Source organism: Thunnus thynnus, chromosome 12 (genome assembly GCF_963924715.1).
Source record: "Thunnus thynnus chromosome 12, fThuThy2.1, whole genome shotgun sequence".
NCBI classification, from domain to species: domain Eukaryota; kingdom Metazoa; phylum Chordata; class Actinopteri; order Scombriformes; family Scombridae; genus Thunnus; species Thunnus thynnus.
In genome coordinates this window covers 32,159,081-32,178,382 of record NC_089528.1, presented here as the reverse complement: position 1 = coordinate 32,178,382, position 19,302 = coordinate 32,159,081, and the positions used below count along the sequence as shown (strand labels likewise).

The following is a 19,302-nucleotide window of genomic DNA, read 5'->3' as shown; positions in this document are numbered from 1 at the left end:
CTTTTCTAACAGTTTTACTTGTTAAAATGTTTTAATTGATGTAATAAAACTGTAATGAATCCTTTATAAACACCTTCATCTACATCAATGACAACCAGAGATCCCTAAAATGTGTCCATTCATTTGAAAATGAAAATTAACCCCTTAAAAAAACCCTTAAAAGCCTTTTACTAACAACTTAAATACATTTTAAGACTTACATGAAAGTTTAAAGTGTTGTTAAAGTTCATGGATTTTAGTTTGATTTGTTACATTAATAGATTATAATATTTTAAGGGCTTTTGAAGCAGTAAAAATCCTTAAAAATTGTGGTGGTTTTCATGTTATTTGGTCAATTTTAACATTGAAGGACTTTAAAAACAGATAATCAATTAAAATCCATTGATTTATTCATTAATTATCCCCTTAAAGTAACAAAAACAATGATTTTCCTCTTTGAGGTTTTGTCATGTTGAGTGTTTTTAAAAGACTGAAGAGGTTAAATTGACAAAGTTTAAGTGTCATTAATTAAATTAATGGATTATAATATTTCAATCTTTCTGAATGGATTAAAGGCTTTTAGGGGGATAAAAATCCTTTAAAAATTACAAAATAACATTACACACACTTTATTTATACCTTAAAAAGACTCCTGAATGTGGACGTAATTAACAGACTGTAATGTATTAAAGGTTTTATAATACTTTATATAAAGGTTATTAATTCAAATTCAAACTGTCTAAAACTGTCACTTAATATTCGTTGTCATGATCAAGGTATAAATTACATAATTTACTTTAAAAAACAGATAATTAATATGTTTCTGAAAGAGAAACAGTGATTTTTCCTCTTTGAGGTTTTGTCATTTTGAGTGTTTTTAAAAGCCTGAGGAGGTAAAAATGATCCAGTATTTCACAAAATAATTTGAATAATCAATAATTATTTTGAATGTAATATTGTGTATCTAATGTTTTATTCCTGTAATCATATAACGCAGCAGCAGAGTACGGAAGCCCAAATCTGCCAAGAAAATTAAAAAAAACGACAACAACAACTGATGAAAAGTCAGAAACAATGAAATTAAAAACACCTGCAGTGAGTCAGAGTTATTAAATATTAATCAACATTTTGACTTCTTAAATCTGATTTATGAGTTAATAAGAAAAAGTCTGAATCACAGATAATAAGCTAAATGTTGATTTTTAAAGTCAGACTTGCCAAACCGTAATTTGAAATTTTGACTATTATGTAATAATTTTGATTTTAAACTGGAGCCCGACCGATGTATCGATCAGCTGATATTATTGTCCGATATCGGCCAATCACAGATGGATCTGTATCGGCGTGTATATTGTCTGATATGCGCTGATATTTTTTTCTCATTTTTTAAAGTTGCTTATTAATATTTGATCATTTTTCTTAATTTAAGTTTAATGTATGCATGTTTTTTATTTGTTCTATGTGTTTCTTTTATTTATAGTTATTAATAATTCTTAAATTCTCAGTGAAGTTTACTGTTTCTGGTCATTTTATACAATAAAGTTTATTGTTAAACTGTAAAATATCCTGCCTCCATCACATGACGTTGTGTTTTATAACCACATTTGAGGGATCATTTCCAAACAAATGTGTGTATATATTCTGTATATGTAAGATTATTGGCTGATATATCGATACCGGAAATCTTATCACCAAGAGATTTTTATTTTTGTCATCCCTCATTATCAATGTTTTATTTCTTGGCTGAAATGAGCTTCCATACAGAAGGTCAACACAGTGTTGGATGGATGTTTAAAGGTTTAGAGTTACTGAAGTGTCTTTAAAACGACCCTTATTAACGTTACTTCATGCCTTAGTTTTAAAATAATCCTCTTAACTAAAAGTTTTGAGATGACAGAAATTGGAAAGTAAGAAGTTAAAGTGAAGAGTTGATTAATTGGTGTTTGATTGTCATCCGTTAATTAACCGTTTTAAGTGTTTTAGATGTTATTGAGGAGTTTTGTGGATTTTACAGCTTCATCAGAGTTTTATTAAAGATAAATGTCAGTGTTTTGGACTTTGGAGGATTTCTCTGCAGTTTTGTCTCAGAGTTGACACGGAAGTGGCCGTAGTGTCCTCTGCGCCTCAGACCTGCGCAGTAGCGGACTGGGTGTAGTCTGGAATCTCGTCTTTTCCTGCTGGAGTTTTGTGCATGGCGGCGGACACAAAGAGCTGAGGCCCGAGCTCACACCGACTCTCACCGACCGACTCTCACCAGCCAGCACCGCCGGGGACTGAAGCTCTGGACGCGGCCTGGAGCGAAGAATCACCGCCGCATGTTTCCTCTGGTTTCCTCCGGAATCTGTCGGTAACCGCAAAAAACAAACAAAAAACAACAAACTTTGGAGAAGTTCGGGAAGAGTTTGTGTCGGAGTTTCTGGTCGAGAGGGAAGGACGCAGAGGACTGAAAAATGCGAAGTTTGATCCGAGCTCTGGTGGCTTGGAGCTGGGTGGCGATGTGCGTCCGCGCGGCTATGGATGAGTGCGCGGACGACCAGAGCAGAGCGCAGCGCTGCATGCCCGAGTTCGTTAACGCCGCTTTCAACGTCACGGTGGTGGCGACCAACACCTGCGGCAACCCGCCGGAGGAGTACTGCGTGCAGACCGGCGCCACCGGGGTCACCAAGTCCTGCCACATCTGCGACGCCCGGGACCCCCGGAACCACCACAGCGCCGTTTACCTGACCGACTACAACAACCAGCAGGACACCACCTGGTGGCAGAGCCAGACCATGCTGGCGGGCATCCAGTACCCGAACTCCATCAACCTCACCCTGCACCTCGGTAAGAACCGCCGGTAACATCCCCTCCTCTCCGCGCGCGAGATCCGCCGCGCAGAACCTCCCTGAAATAACTTATGATTTAACGCTTTCTCTCTTACTGATGAATATACACGAATGAACACAACCATACATATATATCTTATAAATCTTAAGGAAACACTCTTTAATTCGGCGTAAACCAGATACGCATAAACACACTTTCTGACGTGTAAATCCAGTTTATAAGAGCAGGTTCACCCATCAGTCGCTGCGTCGCTTCACGTTACAAAAACACCTCAGCGAGCAGCGAGAACCTGCTGTAAAAAAGATGTTAGTTGAAAAGTTTGATGAAATTGGTGTAAATGTTTGGTGCCGAAATGAAGATCAAGTCGTTACAATTCAAAGAAGATCTGAAGTTGTGTCACATGATGTGAAGCAGCTTTGCAAACATGAAGGAAAAGTTTAAATCGGTGGAGTTTTCTACGGAGATTGGTGTGACTTTCTGTTGCTTAACTCTCAGCTAGACGGTGTTATGCTGCACTGTTTTCCTCACATGATGAAACAAACTGAAATGAACTAAAACAAGCTGAAAGAGAAATGTTTCTACTTATCAGATTAACCATCATTTTATAAGCTTGAGCTGGAAATGTGTGATGTAACCTGGAAATCTTGGGGAATGAGAGGGGGGGGGGGGGGGGTTTGCTCCCAGCAATATTGGACATAGTTTTCATTGTTGGGGGTGAAGTGTGTGTGTGTGTGTGTGTGTGTGTGTGTGTGATGGGGGGGGGGGGGGGGGGTAGCCTCTCCAACAGTTCACCTCCATCACATCCACTTTGTGATTTCCAGTGTTTGTTTGACAAACTCCTCCAGCAGCTCTGCTTTTCTCTTGTCAAACAGCCGGAGGTGTGAAGTTAGCAGCCTGGTGTCCTGTCGCTCTGTAAACGCATCACCCCGACTGTGGATTCAGTTGTCCGGGGATGGGGGGACGGGGGGACGGGGGTGGGAGGGCTGGGGGGACTCAGACAGGACCGAGGCGTCCCTCTAAAGGACAGCTGGTCTCGGTGTGTCTCCAGGAAGCAGTTTGTCAGTATAAAGAACAGAAGAAGCTGTCGGGTCGGTGCAGGTGAAGGTTTGCAGAGAAGAAGTAGAGCATGAACGTTCATTCTTGACCTTTTTGACATGAGGAGGTTAAACACAGATTTAAGGATAATTCAGTTACTTTTAGTTTAAAATCAGTTGAAACTGATGTCAACAAGTATTTTAATTGAAGAAGTAAATAAAAGGTGAAATCTGTGAGTTGGTTTTTGGTCCTCTCCGGAGCTTTCAATCACATCTCTCGGTCATCCTCACAGTTGGCTCGGTTGGCATGGAAACAGATCAGTCGTCTCTCGAAAACTTTTACAGGTTAAAAAAAAAAAAAAAGTTGTCATCATGTGACTGAAGTCCAAACTCTATCTGGCTGATGAAGGCCATGAGATGTGGCTTAAACTCGAGTAAGTGGGAGTTGAGTTAATTACTGCTGCAGGTCATTCAATCCTAATCAGTCAGATTAATTGATTAGCAGATTGACTGAAAATGAGTCTACAAGTCTGATAATTGATGAATTGATTAGTTTGTGTTTCGGACATTTGAAGACATCAGAAATCAATCAATCAGTTAATTGAAAGATGCTGATAATCAGATCAATCTGTTGTTATTTGCAGCTCTCCTCCTGCGGCCGCGGTCGCTGCTCTGTTTGCTCTCGTCTTAGTTTTCCTGGAGCTTATAAATACCTGTCTATTTCTGAAGGCGGTGTGCCTCTGCCCTCCCAGCAGCACTACTGTTTTTAACAGTGCTTGACATTCCTGAGTGGTTCAGTCATGCTGCTGGTTGGAGCTGAGCTGCTCGTCTCTGTAGCCTCAGGTGGTGAACTTTGATTAAGAGCTGCGGCCGACTCAACGCCTCATTTTCAAATGGAAATGCGTTTAATTACACGCTGCCTTCTCTCTCTGCTGCGGGGCTGCTGCGTTGTTTCATTGTCGTCCTCTTTATCATTAGAGCTGCGGCTTTTTGTTCTGCTGCAGATCACCTCACACGTGTGATCGGGGGGGGGGGGGGGGGGGGGGGTGCTCTGATTTAAGCTGCTCTGATGCTCTAATTTTTTTTTTTAAAAAAAGAAAAGCAGCTGTTGTCCGAGGCTGAAACAGGAAGTGAGCGTCTGATCGCCACCAGCTGAGTCTCCTGTTTGTCCTCGTGATGTCACATCAGCCGGTGTCGCGGCCGGTTTGGTCACCTGTGGGAAAGTCTGTCACACAGGAAGTGACCTTATTATAATCTCACACAGGAAGTTTATAGAGAAACATCCAGCAGAGAGTTTGAGGGTTTTATTTCATTTGTTGTGATTTCCTTCTGCTACTGTTTGTTGAGTTTTCTCCCGGTTGAGATCTGACTTTAGTTTATTAGACTCTAAATATTTAGTTCTTATTTGGTTAACAGATGTTAAACAGAAAGGATCTTCAGCAGAGATCCGCAGTAAACTGAAACTAGATAATGATTAAAACAAGCTTCAGTCTTTAAATCTGTGACCTTTGTGATGTTCAGTCTCTGCTTCTTCTTCCTGAAGATTACTGCAGTAAAAGTACCAACAAAACAATGTACAAATACTGCGTTAAAGTAAAAGTCCTGCATATAGACTGATATATTATTATATATGACATCATTAGATTATTAATAGTGAAGCATCAGTGTTAGAGCAGCATGTTACTGTTGTAGCTGCTGGAGGTGGAGCTAGTTTACACTACTTTATATACAGTTAGCTAGTTTAGTCCAGTGGTTCCCAATCTAGGGGTTGGGCCCCTCCAAAGGGTCAGCAGATAAATCTGAGGGGTGGTGAGATGATTAATGGGAGAAGAAAGAAGAAAAAACAAAGTTCTGATACACAAATCTGTTTTCAGTTTTTGGACTTTTTCTCTAATCTTTGATTTTTGCTGAAATATTGGATCATTTGAACTTTTATTGAAATGAAAGCATGTGAGAAGTTTAGAGGGAAAAATCACTATTTGGTGGAGCTGTTAACAACTCATAGACATGTGAAATGTGACCCCGACTACACACTGCTTTTTGTAAGACGTCAAAAGACAAAAAGGTTGGAAACCACTGGTTTCATCTTTAACAATGTGTTGTATTTTAAAAGCTTGTTATATTATCCATTGTGTCAAATCTTCATCTGAAAAGTAACTAAAGCTGTCAAATAAATGTAGTGGAGTAGAAAGTACAATATTTCCCTCTGAAATGTAGAAAGTAGCATCACATGGAAATACTCAAGTAAAGTACAAGTACCGTTCTTACCGTTGCTATCAGGGCAGAGATGATTGATTGACTGATTGATTGATTGATTGATTGATTGTGTCATGATGTTCATGTGGACCACAGAGGGTTCGGTTAGATGTTCAGTTCATGTTGAACCTGTGAGATGATGAATGTAGCTGTTGAGCGTTCGAGCCGCTAACATCCTGAAATAACTTGTAATTTAAGGTTTTTCTTGCTCTCTGGACGAACACAACATTATATATTTAATCAACTCTTTATTCAGTTTTCTTAATAAAGCAGCTTCACATCAGAATAAACCTCAGAGACCTGCTGAACTTCTTCTGCTGAACAATTCAGAGAAGATGTGAGGTTTGGTCATGTGATGTCATGTGACGTCATGTGACGTCATGTGATGAGAGCAAACCAGAGAAAACTCTTAATTGGTGGAGTTTTCTGTGGCGTTTGGTGTGACTTCCTGTTAATTGCTTGAATCTGATGGTAAATATGAGACACCTTTAAAAGAGAGATGAGAGCTGAAGGATTCAGTTCAGGTTGTTTGTCGGCGTTTTTAATCTCAGGAAATATTGTATGTTTGCAGTATTTCAGTATTTGTGTGTTTGGACTCTTTGATGTTGCGGCTGCGGCAGGAAGGAGACGTGTCCCGACTCGACTCTGCAGCTCAGAGTCTGCAGAGTCGAGGCCGAGGGCAACATGAGAGAGAGGGGGGGGGGGGGGGGGGAGAGAGAGAGAGAGAGAGAGGGGGAGGCAGAGAGAGAGAGAGAGAGAGAGGGTGGGGGGGGGGGTGGGGGGGGAGACCTCCTCTGCAGTCAACCAGCAGCTGAAATCTTTCTTTCTACATTTATTAGTAATTAACTGGATATTTGCAGATGTTTGATGGTTGATTCGGTGCAGTTTGTTGTTCAGTTTTCAGTTTGTAGTTTTGTTTTTATATATCTTTGATTTATTGACAGTGTGCAGCATTAAACATACATGATGCATCAGAGTTAGCTTGAAGCTAATTTGCATCTGTTGTCCATTATGATCAAAACATACAAACAACAAACAGTACAAAGCAAAAAAACCCACAAAGAACAAAAAACTAACAAACGACAGCACATCACATTTACATCAAACTTCTGGAATCAACTTGAAATGTTTCACTGCTGTGATCTTGTAAAAACTACCAGTCAAAAGTTTCCTCAGTCTCCAGTTTGTAGTTTAATGTCTCAAAGAAAGAAGTCGTCACAGTTATCAACCTGTTGTAGATATAATATGATATATGATATGATAGAAAGACGGTTGCAGAAGTTGAATGTGCTGCGTCGTCTCTCAGCTGGATGATCAGCAGCCGTCTGGTTCCTCCAGACAGGAAGTTGGAGGTGATTGGTTAGGGTTGGGACACCTGTCGGATCCTTTACTGCATCGACCTTTGTACCATTAGAGGTTTTTCACTGGACTTGAACTGGTTACATTTCAATAAAAACTGGAAGAATGAGGATGTTGTAAAACTCTTAACTGCTAGTTTAAAGAAAATAAAACAACTAAGAAACTAACAATTATTTGATTGTAAAAATAGTTGGCAATTAGTTTTCTGTTGATTGATTAATTGTTGCAGCTCTAATATTTTTATATATTATTGAGTTCTTTGTTCATTTTTTTGTTTCTACACACTTTTGTTAATGACTTTGTAAAGTCGGTGCTGCTGTAGCTCCGTCCAAACGTGTGTTTCTTGTGTGAGATGATTCACATCTGTCAGCTCGCCGTGTTCTTCCAGGCAGACAGGAAGACGTTTGTCTGTCCCTCAGACAGCAATGCACTGTGGGAAAGCTCGTCATCTTCCTCGCAGGCTTTCCCAACCCACCGTTAAAAAAAAAAAAAAAGGACCAGTCAGGTTTCTTTTTTCTTCCTCCGGAGTGACCAGCTGTTGCAAATTATACCAATCTGAGAGTATGTGTGTGTGTGTGTGTGTGTGTGTGTGTGTGTGTGTGTGTGTGTATGTGTGTGTGGGGGGGGGGGGGATGAGGAGGGGATGTCATTCTTATGTGTCCCAGGAATGAGCTCAGCGTGGGAAACTGGGATGTTGAGAGATTACGAGAGCTGCACAGCTGGACCATCGGCTGTGGAAATCAGCGATGGCTTATTGCAGCTGATGAAAGAAGCAGCTTCACACCGAAATCCCTTTAACCTCAAATATTCCCCTTAAAAAAATACTCTTTACTCTGGACGTCATGCTTCACGTCGGACCCAAACATTCAGCCTGACGTGTTCGGTGTCTCTGGAACCTCCACTAAGGTTTGAAACACACGTTTCTTTTAGAGGTTGAAGAGTTTGTTTCTGGTGTAAATCAGGTGTTTGAGAGTCAGAATGAACCTGTCTGACCTGCTGCCGGCTTTGCTTTACTGCAAACACAGATTTCTTCTTGTCTTTTGAAGAACTCGGGGATGTTTTGCCTCCATGTTCGCTGCAGACTTCAAAGAGCGACTCAGGTATTGAAGCGAGTTAACCCCCCCCCCCCCCCCCCCAGACAGTCCAGCTGTTTTCACATGGAGGCGTTCACGTGACGCTCAGCCAGCTCGACTTAAAGTAACCTCACATTTCAACAACTCTCTGTAATTATTAAACAGCCTCAAAGTTAAAGAAAGGACAGAAGGAACTTCAATAATCCCTTTTAACTCTTGTCTGGCCAATGATCTCAACTTTTACCTCATAGGGAACATTTTTAGTGTTTTTAAGGGATTTTTATTCCTTAAAAACCTTGAAACTGATAAAAACCCTTTAATATATTACAATCCATTAATTAACCCTTGAAGTTCCACCTTAATTGACCAATTAAGGTCTTTTTAAGGTAAAAATGAAAGTGTTCCTGTTGTTATGTATTCAGGGGTAGATTAAGGATTCATTTCAGGTTCAAATTCAAATAAAATATTCCTTAAACTGAGAAAATAATGTCTTAATTAATCCTTAAATTTACTCTTTTTAGGTGAAAAAACCTTTTGAAATGTAGGAAATATTACTTCAGGTCATTTTTAGGATTTTTAAAATAAAGAACTTTTGGCTTAATTAATGTGTTTTTGTTATAAAGGAAGGTGTAATTGTTCAAAATCCCTTAAAACTAAAAATGAACAAAGTGAATAATATTCATATTTAATGGTACATTTACAGACATTTAGGGGATAAACTGAGTGTCTTTTACATTCCTGTGTGTTTTCCTTTAAACAAAGATGGAGGTCAGAGACGGCGGGCAGATGACTGAGCTGCAGGTCAAACATGAGGCGTTTAGGGCCCCTTCAGATATCTGTGTAACCTTGGAGCTCACAGAGCTCAGCGGTAAGTGGCGAAGCCGCCCGGCGTCTCCGGCTGCGGGTCAAGGTGACACGTCTGCCGTCAGATAAGACGTCTGCTGTGAGCAGCTGAGAGATACAAACTGTGTCGTTACTTTCCACCGCTGAGAACGAGTCGAATCAATCTTTATGCAGCAGGATGTTTTATTAATGATATAAGTTCTGCATGTGCTCAGTAGCGGCGGCTGCGAGGCGATGTCTCACTCTGTCTGAATATGAAGCACTGAGTCACCGTCTGCCGCCTCCCAAACAGACTTCAAATCCTTTTAGAAATCGAACTCTTCCTCCTCTTCAGCGTCTGAACCAGAATCCTGAAAGTCATCTCAGGAATTCCGACTTTTCTCCAGACTTGAATCCTTCCCTCCCCCCATCAAAGACGAGGAGGAGGAGGAGGAGGAGGAGGAGGACGAGGGTCCTATCAGCAGATCAGAGGCAGCTCCTCCGACCTCACAAACCTCTTTGTCTTCTCTTTCTTTACGTGGAGGAGGAGGAGGAGGAGGAGGAGGAGGAGGAGGAGGAGGAGGAGGAGGAGGAGGAGGAGGAGGAGGAGGAGGAGGAGGTTCGTCTTTCTGTGTGGTCACTCTGCTGTCTGGACATTTTAAACCCTTCTTTGTTTCTTTACATCCCTTCAGTCCTCGTTCACACACAAACCTGGAACTTTTCTGGTTTTCTTGCTTGTTTAACGAAGCTTAAAAACCGTCTTTAATGGATTTTAGAGCTGCGACGGTTTATCAATCAGCAGGAAATGAATCAGCAACGATCCTGATCATTGATTTATGACAGTAAACTTAATAACGAGACATTTGAGGACTTTGGGACATTTTTCATCATTTTCTGATATTTTATAGACCAAACAACTGATTGATCCATCAAGACGTTAATAAAATAACTTTTATTTGCAGCCCTGCTGGTTTTACTCTACACATGATTAATCTATTAATCGATTGATTAGCAGAAAAGTGATCAGCCTCAAACATTTCACACCACAAGTTTCTCCATCAGTCGCTGCTTCTTCTCTGTTTTATATCATTTTAAGTTGAATATCTTTGACTTTCAGACTGTCGGTCGAACAAAACAAGAAGTTTAACAGATAAACTGATGATGAGCATTGTGGGTAGTTGGAGGTCAGTCTTGTGTTTTCTGGACCCTTTAGAGGAAGATCTCTGCAGATCTTTCTTCAGGAACTAAACAGTCTCTGTGTCTTTATGTTTGGAGGGTTTTTGGGCGTCACTGAGGAAAGATGTTTGCTTTCTCGAGCTGTGGAACAAGATTTCGGGAGATGTTGCGAAGTCTCTCTGGATCAGCTCGCTGTTTATACGTAAAACCATCATGTGTGTCTTTGTGGTTGCTTTTTATCTTCTGGAGAAGTTTATTCTCTGAAGCTGTGGAGGATCATATCTGAATATCTTGCTGACGGGTCTTTATTTACCCGCCGGCGTTCTCTTCTTCTCTGAGGAATCACCTCCTGATGTTCAACCTGCAGCTTTGAAGAACAAAAACTCTTCATTCTTGTTTTCTGTGTGTGTGTGTTAATTAAAAGGCCTGTGGTGCGTTCAGGGTCACCGCTGGACCGTCACACGTTGCGGTTCAGTGACAACACGAGTCCTGTCACGCCCCCCCCCCCCCCCCCCCCCGAGGCTGCGGCGGCCATCTTGGTGGATTTTTGTCACTTGTTCACCAACAGTTCCTGCGGCAGCTCGTTGTTTTCTGTTGTTTTCTCTGAGCATTGTGGGTAATTTCAGGGATTAATGAGTCAAAGAAATGAAGGAAATCTGACATCATGGTGAAACTTTCCAGTGTTTTCTTGCTGCAGTTGTTGTTCTCAGGTTTAAACAAGCTGCTGCAGTTTGTTTCTCTGTTGTTTTGTTTTTTTGCACATTTTGATGCCAGGATGCAGTTTCTCAGCAGTCTGGTTTGGTTACGTGAATAAAAACAGGATGAAACTGTTTTCCTGCTGCTCTGTAAACTGTTTGCTGCATGAATCAGTGAGTGAATAAACAGTCTGTTGACTTTTTAATCTGCAGTTTATATATTTGGACTTTTTTTTTTTTTTTGCTGAGTTTAGTCGTGTTTCAGCTCGTCGGTTTTTCTTTTGTCAACATAAAAACTTCGGCTGCTGAACTTTGTGTGGAACAGAGTTGTTATTAAAAGTCGGATTATATTCCTGCCGACATCTGGATCAAACCTTCACGGCGAGATGACACGATGAAGTCACAGGAAGTTGTAACTGCTCGTGTCGTTCATGACTGTAATTACAGCTTCATCTCTGCGCCTCTGAACACTGATACTTTCCCACCGGATAAACACTGATGAGAGTTTATAGGAGCTGCAGATTTTCACCTGGCTGGAGGCAGTGAAAGCAGCACAAAGCTTCTCCTCAGCTGAATGTGAACGACTGCATCGTCTGCAGGGTTCAACAGTGTTTTAATCCTTCAGAAGAAAACACAAAACATATGAAGCTCATTTCTCACCTTTTATCTTTAAAAAGCTTCAGATACTTTTACATCGACTAGTTCTGCAACTAACGACTAATAATTATCAATTAATCTGCAGATTATTGTCTTAAATAACAGTTTATTGTAAATGACATCAGGAAAAGAGTTCAAAATGCTCATCACTGTTTCCTAGAAGCTCCAGTTAATGTCATGAAGTGTCTCGTTTGGTCCTTGAAAGCACCAGCAGGAAGTTGGGCTGAAACTGGAGGTTCTGTGAAGCTTCAGTCTGATTCGGCTCCAGTTTTCTGTCCTTTTTTTCCTGGTTTTTGAGATAAAAAAATGTGAATGAGTCGGCTCATGTCGGCTCAGACTAAACAATTTGAACTCAGTGGCTGCTTGATACCATCTGCTGCGAGGAGGCGGTGGGCTTAAATGGGGGAAGATGTCTCTTCTGTTATCAGGTTTCAGAGTCTTGTGTTCACTTCGCTTTCTTTGAAGGAGAAGTTTGAGTTCAAGCAGAAGAAAAAGGGACGTCAAACAGTTTAAAATGTTAAAACTCACTGAGTTTCTTCTCTTTTGGTGTCGAATCTTAAATTTAATGAATTCACAGAACCAGTCGGCTGCTTTTTCTCAGTGATGGAGTTGAAAGCGGTCGGCGGTGCGTTCGAGGGCTCTCCAACATGTTGAGAGCTTTGAGAGTCGGCTGTTGAAATAACTAAAAATCACGTGACCTGTTTTTACAAAGACGCTCCCTGTATGGAGCCTCCGACGGTCACATCTCCTGGAAACGCTGCGTTCAAGAGCACGATGAAAAACTGCAACCTGGACGCTTTTACTCTTGATGATTAGAGGAAAATATCTAATTGAAATTATTTTCCATAAATCAGCCTCCTGTTTCCTTCTGATTGGATGATCCGTTCATTAGTAACATTAGTTTGTGCCAATAAAGACAAACTTGTCTTGATACATGAACAGATACTGTTTCCTCTCTTCAGTCGTCCAATCAGCTGCGGATAAAAAATTGCGGATATTGTTGTTGGAAAGTGGTTTTGATATGAAGTGAATTAAATTAAAACCACTTGGATTGCAATATTTACTACGTGTCATTAAATGCACCACCAAGAGGAGCCGTCAAAAGCTCCTGTTTGCATCAACATGTGACTTTTTAATGAACTTTAACAACAAAATAAAGGAGAGCAGATGTTGACTGTGTTTGATTATCTGTGGATTATAAAGCAGTAACTGTTATAAAATCATCAGCAGGAATGTGAAGTACACGCTGTTATTATGAAACATATCTGATCTGTCTGATAATCTCAGCGCTCAGATGTTTGGATGATTTGTATCACGTCTGTGGATGCGGCCGGTTAATCTTTAGGTTTGCTGACATTTTTCAGCTTCTAGGAACTTTTAAAGTAAATTATTCATGTCGCCCCTTTAAAATCCTCCTGAAACACCAAAACACAAGTTATTCAGTTCATTATCTTATATGACAGTTAAAATCCTCATATTTCATGAGTTAATTTAGTCTTTTTTGTTGGTCTGATCAGCATTAAATCCTGCTTGAAGCTGCAACCTGCAAAGATTTTTGCTTTAAGAAATAACTAAAACAATTATTTATTATCAAAATAGTTGCTGATTCATGTTCTGTTGATCAGTGGATGAAGTGTTGCAGGTCTGTGAGGGAGTCGGCAGCAGAGAGGAGACAGGAAGTGAGTCACAGTCAGTAAAAACTCATCCAATAGTTGCTGATTGGTTTGCTGTCGGTTGATTAATCGACTGTTGGTTTCAGCTCCTTCTGTAGCCGACGGACTCTGCAGTCAGTCAGTCAGTGTAACTTCAGTTCTGACGCAGCTGATTTACTGTAGAGACCTTTGACCTCTGACCTCGGTGTAAACTGACATAACGAAGCGTTTCCTCTCCTGTGGGAAGAAAAAAAAAAACCCACTGTGGGAATTTAGCTGGACGGGGCTCGGAGAGAAGAGCAGCTCCTGACCTCGTAGGAAACTGAACTGAAGTGTGTGGAAGCGGTGTGGGGGTGGGGGGGGGTTCAGGGGGGGCTGCTGAGACTCTGTGATTTGCTTTACCCAGGAAATGATTCAACGCCCCAGGGAGAGCAGAGAGAGGAGAGCAGGGGGGTTTTCTATTATTACAGACGTCTGTGAACGAGCAGGGATGCATTACAGGGGCAAGCAGATGCATGCAGGGTAATTTTAGCTCTGCTCTCTGGGAGGAGGAGGAGGAGCGCCGGTGGAGGAAGAGCGGAGTAAAAAGTGACTGCGTTTCAAAGCTGAGTGAGGGTAAACAGGTAATTATGGTGAGAGAGCAGACTTACGGGCTGATTTATGCGCTGCTTGAAACGTGATCGTCAGGACTTTTTTTTTTCATCTTTTCCACCTGAGTTTGGTAATTGCACAGGTGATGAAGACGCTGGATCAGCAGACCTCCAGCTTTCACACTCGCTGTCTTCTTCTTCTTCTTCTTCTTCTTCTTCTTCTTCTTCTTCTTCTTCTTCTTCTTCTTATGTTGCAGAGTATAAACACATTTCAATACTGAACCACAGGGAGAAAACATGAAGGGTGAACATGTTAAAGGTGAAATATATGACATGATAAATGTCAGACCAACACAAATGTTCACAACGTTTATTCAATAAAGTTGGCGGCCTTGAACTGACACTCAGATCAAACTAGACAGAACCGATCAAATCAATGGATCAAGATGTTTCTCAGGCCGTATTCAGACCACATCAGGCGGTGCAGCGTTCAGCTGCAGGGTGGAGCGGAGGTGTGCTGGGGGTGTGTGAGCGTGTTTATTTGTGCTCTAGAACGTAACCGCTGTGAAACAATCAGAAAATAACATTTATTGATCTGATTCACCGGCTTTCTCGCTACCAGCGCTCCCTCTCTTCATTCACTCTCTAGCTCGCTCGACCACAGCTGCTCTCTCGCTCTCATTTGCTCTCGTCGTTTTTAAAATGAGTCGAGAAGCCGACAGCAAAGTCTGACTTTATTTTTAATGTTATCATCCTCCTTCATGGCAGAGTTTACTACTCTGATCAGTCTGATCTCCAGCTGTGATTGGCCACCGCAGCCTTCAGCGGCAGTGACGTCGGGTTGCATTTCTTCAAAAGTTGCTCAACTTTCCGGCCACGGTCCGGTGCGGCGCCGCAGCGGCCAAAACAGCTAAAAATGCTCAGCTCATTAAATGAATGAGAGGACTGGCGTTTTCACCACACCACCTGGTTTGGTCTGAATATGGCCTTAGTGAACTGTTTAGCTGTAATATGAGAAAGTTAGTTGAAAATGGACGCCGGAGGACATGGAGGGACGTACATACGCTCACATGCACGCTCACATGCACGCTCACATGCACGCTCACATCCCTAGTGGCCGGACCGGCTATCCAAACAAAGGACAGAGAGGATCATATTACAACACACACGGAGGGAGTGTGACTTCATTCTCTGCTCAGGACGCCATTACTCAACTGTATCTTTACATAGCAAATAGTTGTTTGCTGACATTAGTGGGGCTGGATGTCGTTTATATCAGACCTTTTTAAAGAACATTTCACCCCCCGCCCGTTATATCACCCTCCCCACATTTTCTGTTTCAACTGTCAGCCCCTTCGTTTAATGTAATAAACCCTCCGTGTTGTTTATCTGAGCCGTACGTGAGCTCTGATGTCCCTTCATGCAGCTGTCTTCACATCTGGACGCTCCAGACTGCAGCTCTGGATCTTTTTAATCAGGTTCTGCTGAGAATCAGTTGACATTTTGTTATTGTGACGTCTTTTCTGCTGCTGCAGTTGTGAACAGCCGGCCAGGATTTAATTTACAGGTTTTCACTCTGAAACTAAACCTGAAACCAGTGGAGTGAAGCAGGAAGAGCTGCGGCACTAAAACACAATAAATCACAGCTCATACCTGAAGATAATTATTCTTTATTTGTAAAACAGAATAAAAATGTAATTTAATCTTTGATCACCTCACGCCTTTTCTGAAGCTTCAAACGCTTCACACAGAAACAATCTCCCCAACAATCAGCAGCATATTTAGCTTTTTTTTTTTTTAATTCCTGCTCTTTAGTTTCAGATGACAGCAGCAGATAGTGGCTGAACATCCTCAGGCGCTCGTTGTCTCAGACCGTCATTGTTCAGGTTGTTTATGTCTCACAGACCTGAGACATCTGCGAGACGCCCGACTGATGTGGGTTTTTATTTCTCTTAAGAGGCGAAGCACATTCCCAGATGTTTTCTTTTTCTTTTGGAGAGCATGATGTTCCTGATTACTGACACTTAATCCCAAAGTTTGGGCTTTTTTTTTTTTTTTTTTTACATTTATTTAGATTTACAAAAATGAACAAGCAGGAAGTTCAGTTTCCTCTCTGTGACCCCAGTAAACTGTGGCTGAAGGAACAAGTTAAATTGTCAACAGAAAATGAAGGGAATGCTTGTTTCCATCCGCTGCTGCTGTTGTTAATATTAGGAGATAAATCAGTCGGCTCCATTAAACTGTTGCAGAAGAAGAGAGCAGAAAGTTAAACAGCAACTATCTCAATAAACAAATAATTGTTTCAATAAATTTTCAAGCAACATGCCAAACATTTACTGTCTTGAGGCTCCCAAATATGAGAATTTGTTGCTTGTCTTGGTCTTGGTTTTCTGTGAATGTCATATTTTAGGGTAGAATCTCAGTTTCTTTTATATAAAAATAAAAACAGTAACTGTGAGAAGATTCTCTGAAGAAAAACCAACTATATTTGTCTAAAAACTAAAAGCATTTAAACCAGGAGTGTTCAACTAAATTCAACTAAAGGTCCAGTTAGAGAAAAGAAGATCATAATGTTTAACTGTGATATATATTTAAGTAGCCTCGTAGTTGTAGTTCAAAACATAACAGAACTGAACATATATGTGTGACTGCTGATATGTTTAATGCAGTAATAATAATAATAATAATAATAATAATAATCTCATTTACTAAATAAAACAGGGCTGCATTTCAAAATAAGAGAAAATAAATAAAATGTTAAATAAATTGCTTCAGGGAGGAAAAGCTTGACTTTCTCCGTCTACCGTAAAGACTATAAAAGCTGCTCCAGTTAAAACAGAAGTCAGGTTTTAAATCAGAACCTTCTGTCTCGGCTGTAGGTCTGGGGGTCCGTACGGGACGGCTTCTGGATCCAGACCCGGACCGCCAGTTAGTGAGCTGGTGTCAGGACACTATCCAGCTGGATTATGGGAAATGTAGTATATTATGGGAGTTTGACTAAACGTCAGGATCTCTGCTGCTCAGATTTCAATCTTTTCCTTTCAACTGGATTTAATTCCTCTTTAAAGCACAGAAATAAAATCCCCTCATCATCACTTGTGTTTTTCAGAAAAACTTGTCTTGGATTCAAAGACGCTTCCTTTCTGTAAGTCTTTGAGCAGAAATCAAAGCTTCGTCTCGTCTGATGTCGGTTAATGACACATCCAGAGTTTTATTTCAACTAAAAGTTCCTTTTATGCGTCTTAATTGATCTTTTGCTTCAACTCCTCATGTAAAAATGTGACTGACTTGAGGTTGTTTGTGTGTTTGACGTGTTGAGAAGTGTTAGTGTGTTCATGCAGCAGCAGCAGATGTGTCGTGGTGAGGCGGTGGGGGGGGGGGGGGGGGGGGACTCTTTGTCTCTGATAATGAGGGCTGTGTTCGTTTGTTCCTGACGTCCCGGTGTGGTGACACCTCCGGGGGGTGAGGCGGGGAGGCTGCTTCTTCTTCTTCTTTGGTGGTCTCTGCTGTTAAATCGTCTCCAAACAGACTGGATGTTTGGAGACCGTGAGTGAACGCTCCTCCGTCCTCCTGATTAGATCACAGCTTTGAGCCGGGGCTCGACGGGGATCTGGTGTGTGGTTATTTTTGGTTTTAAGGTGGACATTTGTCAAATATTTCATCTTCAGCGAATAATAATAATAATAAAGTTTGTTTATGTAGCACTTATCCAAATGATAAATAAACAAAGTGCTTTACAAGGCAGAGATAAAAATGAGCTAAAGATAGAATAGTGGAGACAATCTTTCCTCTGGTCTGCTGTTTGAACTGTTAGATTGAAGGTAATCAGTCATTAAATGAGTCTGTTCACATGAATAACCAGCGATGAATGAGTGAATGAGGACAGAGCAGCTCCTCAGCCATTAAAAACAATCATTGCCTCCCATCTTCCCTCCCTTCCTGTAAACCCCCCCACTCACACTTAATTGGAAATCCCCCAACACACACACACACACACAGTCAGAGGACAGTGTGTGCGTCAGTTCACACCTGGTGTTAGAATGCGTCTCCACATGCGTCTCAAGTGACCACTTGTGATCGGGTCTCACTTCCCGGCTCTCTGTATTATATACATATAAATAAACACCTGCGTCGTTTCCATTTGCAAAAACCAAATGTGTTTTTTTTTTTTTTTCCTCGTACTGACTCTTCGGTCCAGATGGAAATCATCTTCGGCTTCTCTCAGGAGAGACTCAGCAGCTGACGTTCCTCCGTTATCTGTCACTGAAGCCTCCTCTCACACATGCAGTCTATCCCTGAAATATTCAGGAACATTTCCTGCATGGGGGGGGGGGTCACACGCACCGTTCCACCAAGAAGACTAGACCTCCTAACGTTTCAGGGAAAATGCGGCTGCGTTGTGAATGGAAGCAGTGACATCACAAAGACAAACACGTAAAAGGTTACGTCCGTTCACACGGAGCGAGCGAACCAATCATAAGACTCCGCTGATGACGTGTTTGAATCCGTAACTTGTTTACGGTTGCCTTGCCAATGCTTTTGTGGGTGATTTGATAACTAATAATACAAGTTCCTGTTTCAGACAGAGGCTGAACCGAGGGGCTGCATAAAGGACTGTAATAAGATCAATAAGGAGTTTTTAACTGTAAATCATGTAAATATTTTAGTCTAACAAACACCTTGATTGGATGAAGGTGTTTTGGGGGTAAACGAAGGGTTAATTGAGGGTATTTTAAGGGGTTGTTGATATGTAATCACTGCAGGAATTGGAGTGAAGTTTTCCTCAGGCTGCAGACTCGTTATCACCTGCAGCTCTTATCAATCTGGAGCCGTCACACGTTTAATCTCTTCCCGTCCAATCGGAGCGCTCGGCCAGAGGCTGCTCTGTTTATCAAACAGAAGAAGAGATTAAGGTGATATCGGCAGCATCCGGCAGCTCCCCTGAGCGCCATCGCACCGCTTCTCTGATCTGTTTTTAATTTTTTTTACACTCCAGCTGTGAGTCTGATTTCCTGCAGAAAGAGTTCAGCTCAGACGTCGAGTGTAAATACAGTCAGACTGAAGCAGCCTGACGGTAAACAGAAGGCAGGCGTGTACAGTATGTTAATGTGCAGGTTCAGGTTTCCTGCTGATAAGAGTCAGAGCTGACTGAGGTCTGCAGGTTTGTTCATGTGTGGAAACCA

General features: G+C 41.4%; 3 protein-coding genes across 3 annotated transcripts in view; all 3 read left to right on the top strand.

Annotated features, from left to right (window-relative positions):
• The window catches only part of LOC137194785 (tripartite motif-containing protein 16-like), a 200,704-nt gene that overhangs the window by 125,593 nt on the left and 55,809 nt on the right, over positions 1 to 19,302 (top strand). The window lies entirely within an intron of this gene.
• Positions 1 to 19,302, top strand: part of LOC137194786 (tripartite motif-containing protein 16-like) — a 192,258-nt gene that overhangs the window by 117,147 nt on the left and 55,809 nt on the right. The window lies entirely within an intron of this gene.
• The window catches only part of lamc1 (laminin, gamma 1), a 66,523-nt gene continuing 49,274 nt past the window's right edge, over positions 2,054 to 19,302 (top strand). The window contains exon 1 of the mRNA XM_067606932.1: positions 2,054 to 2,802. Within this exon, the coding sequence (XP_067463033.1) occupies positions 2,430 to 2,802 (373 nt within the window). The 5' untranslated portion in view covers positions 2,054 to 2,429. The remainder of the gene's footprint in view (positions 2,803 to 19,302) is intronic.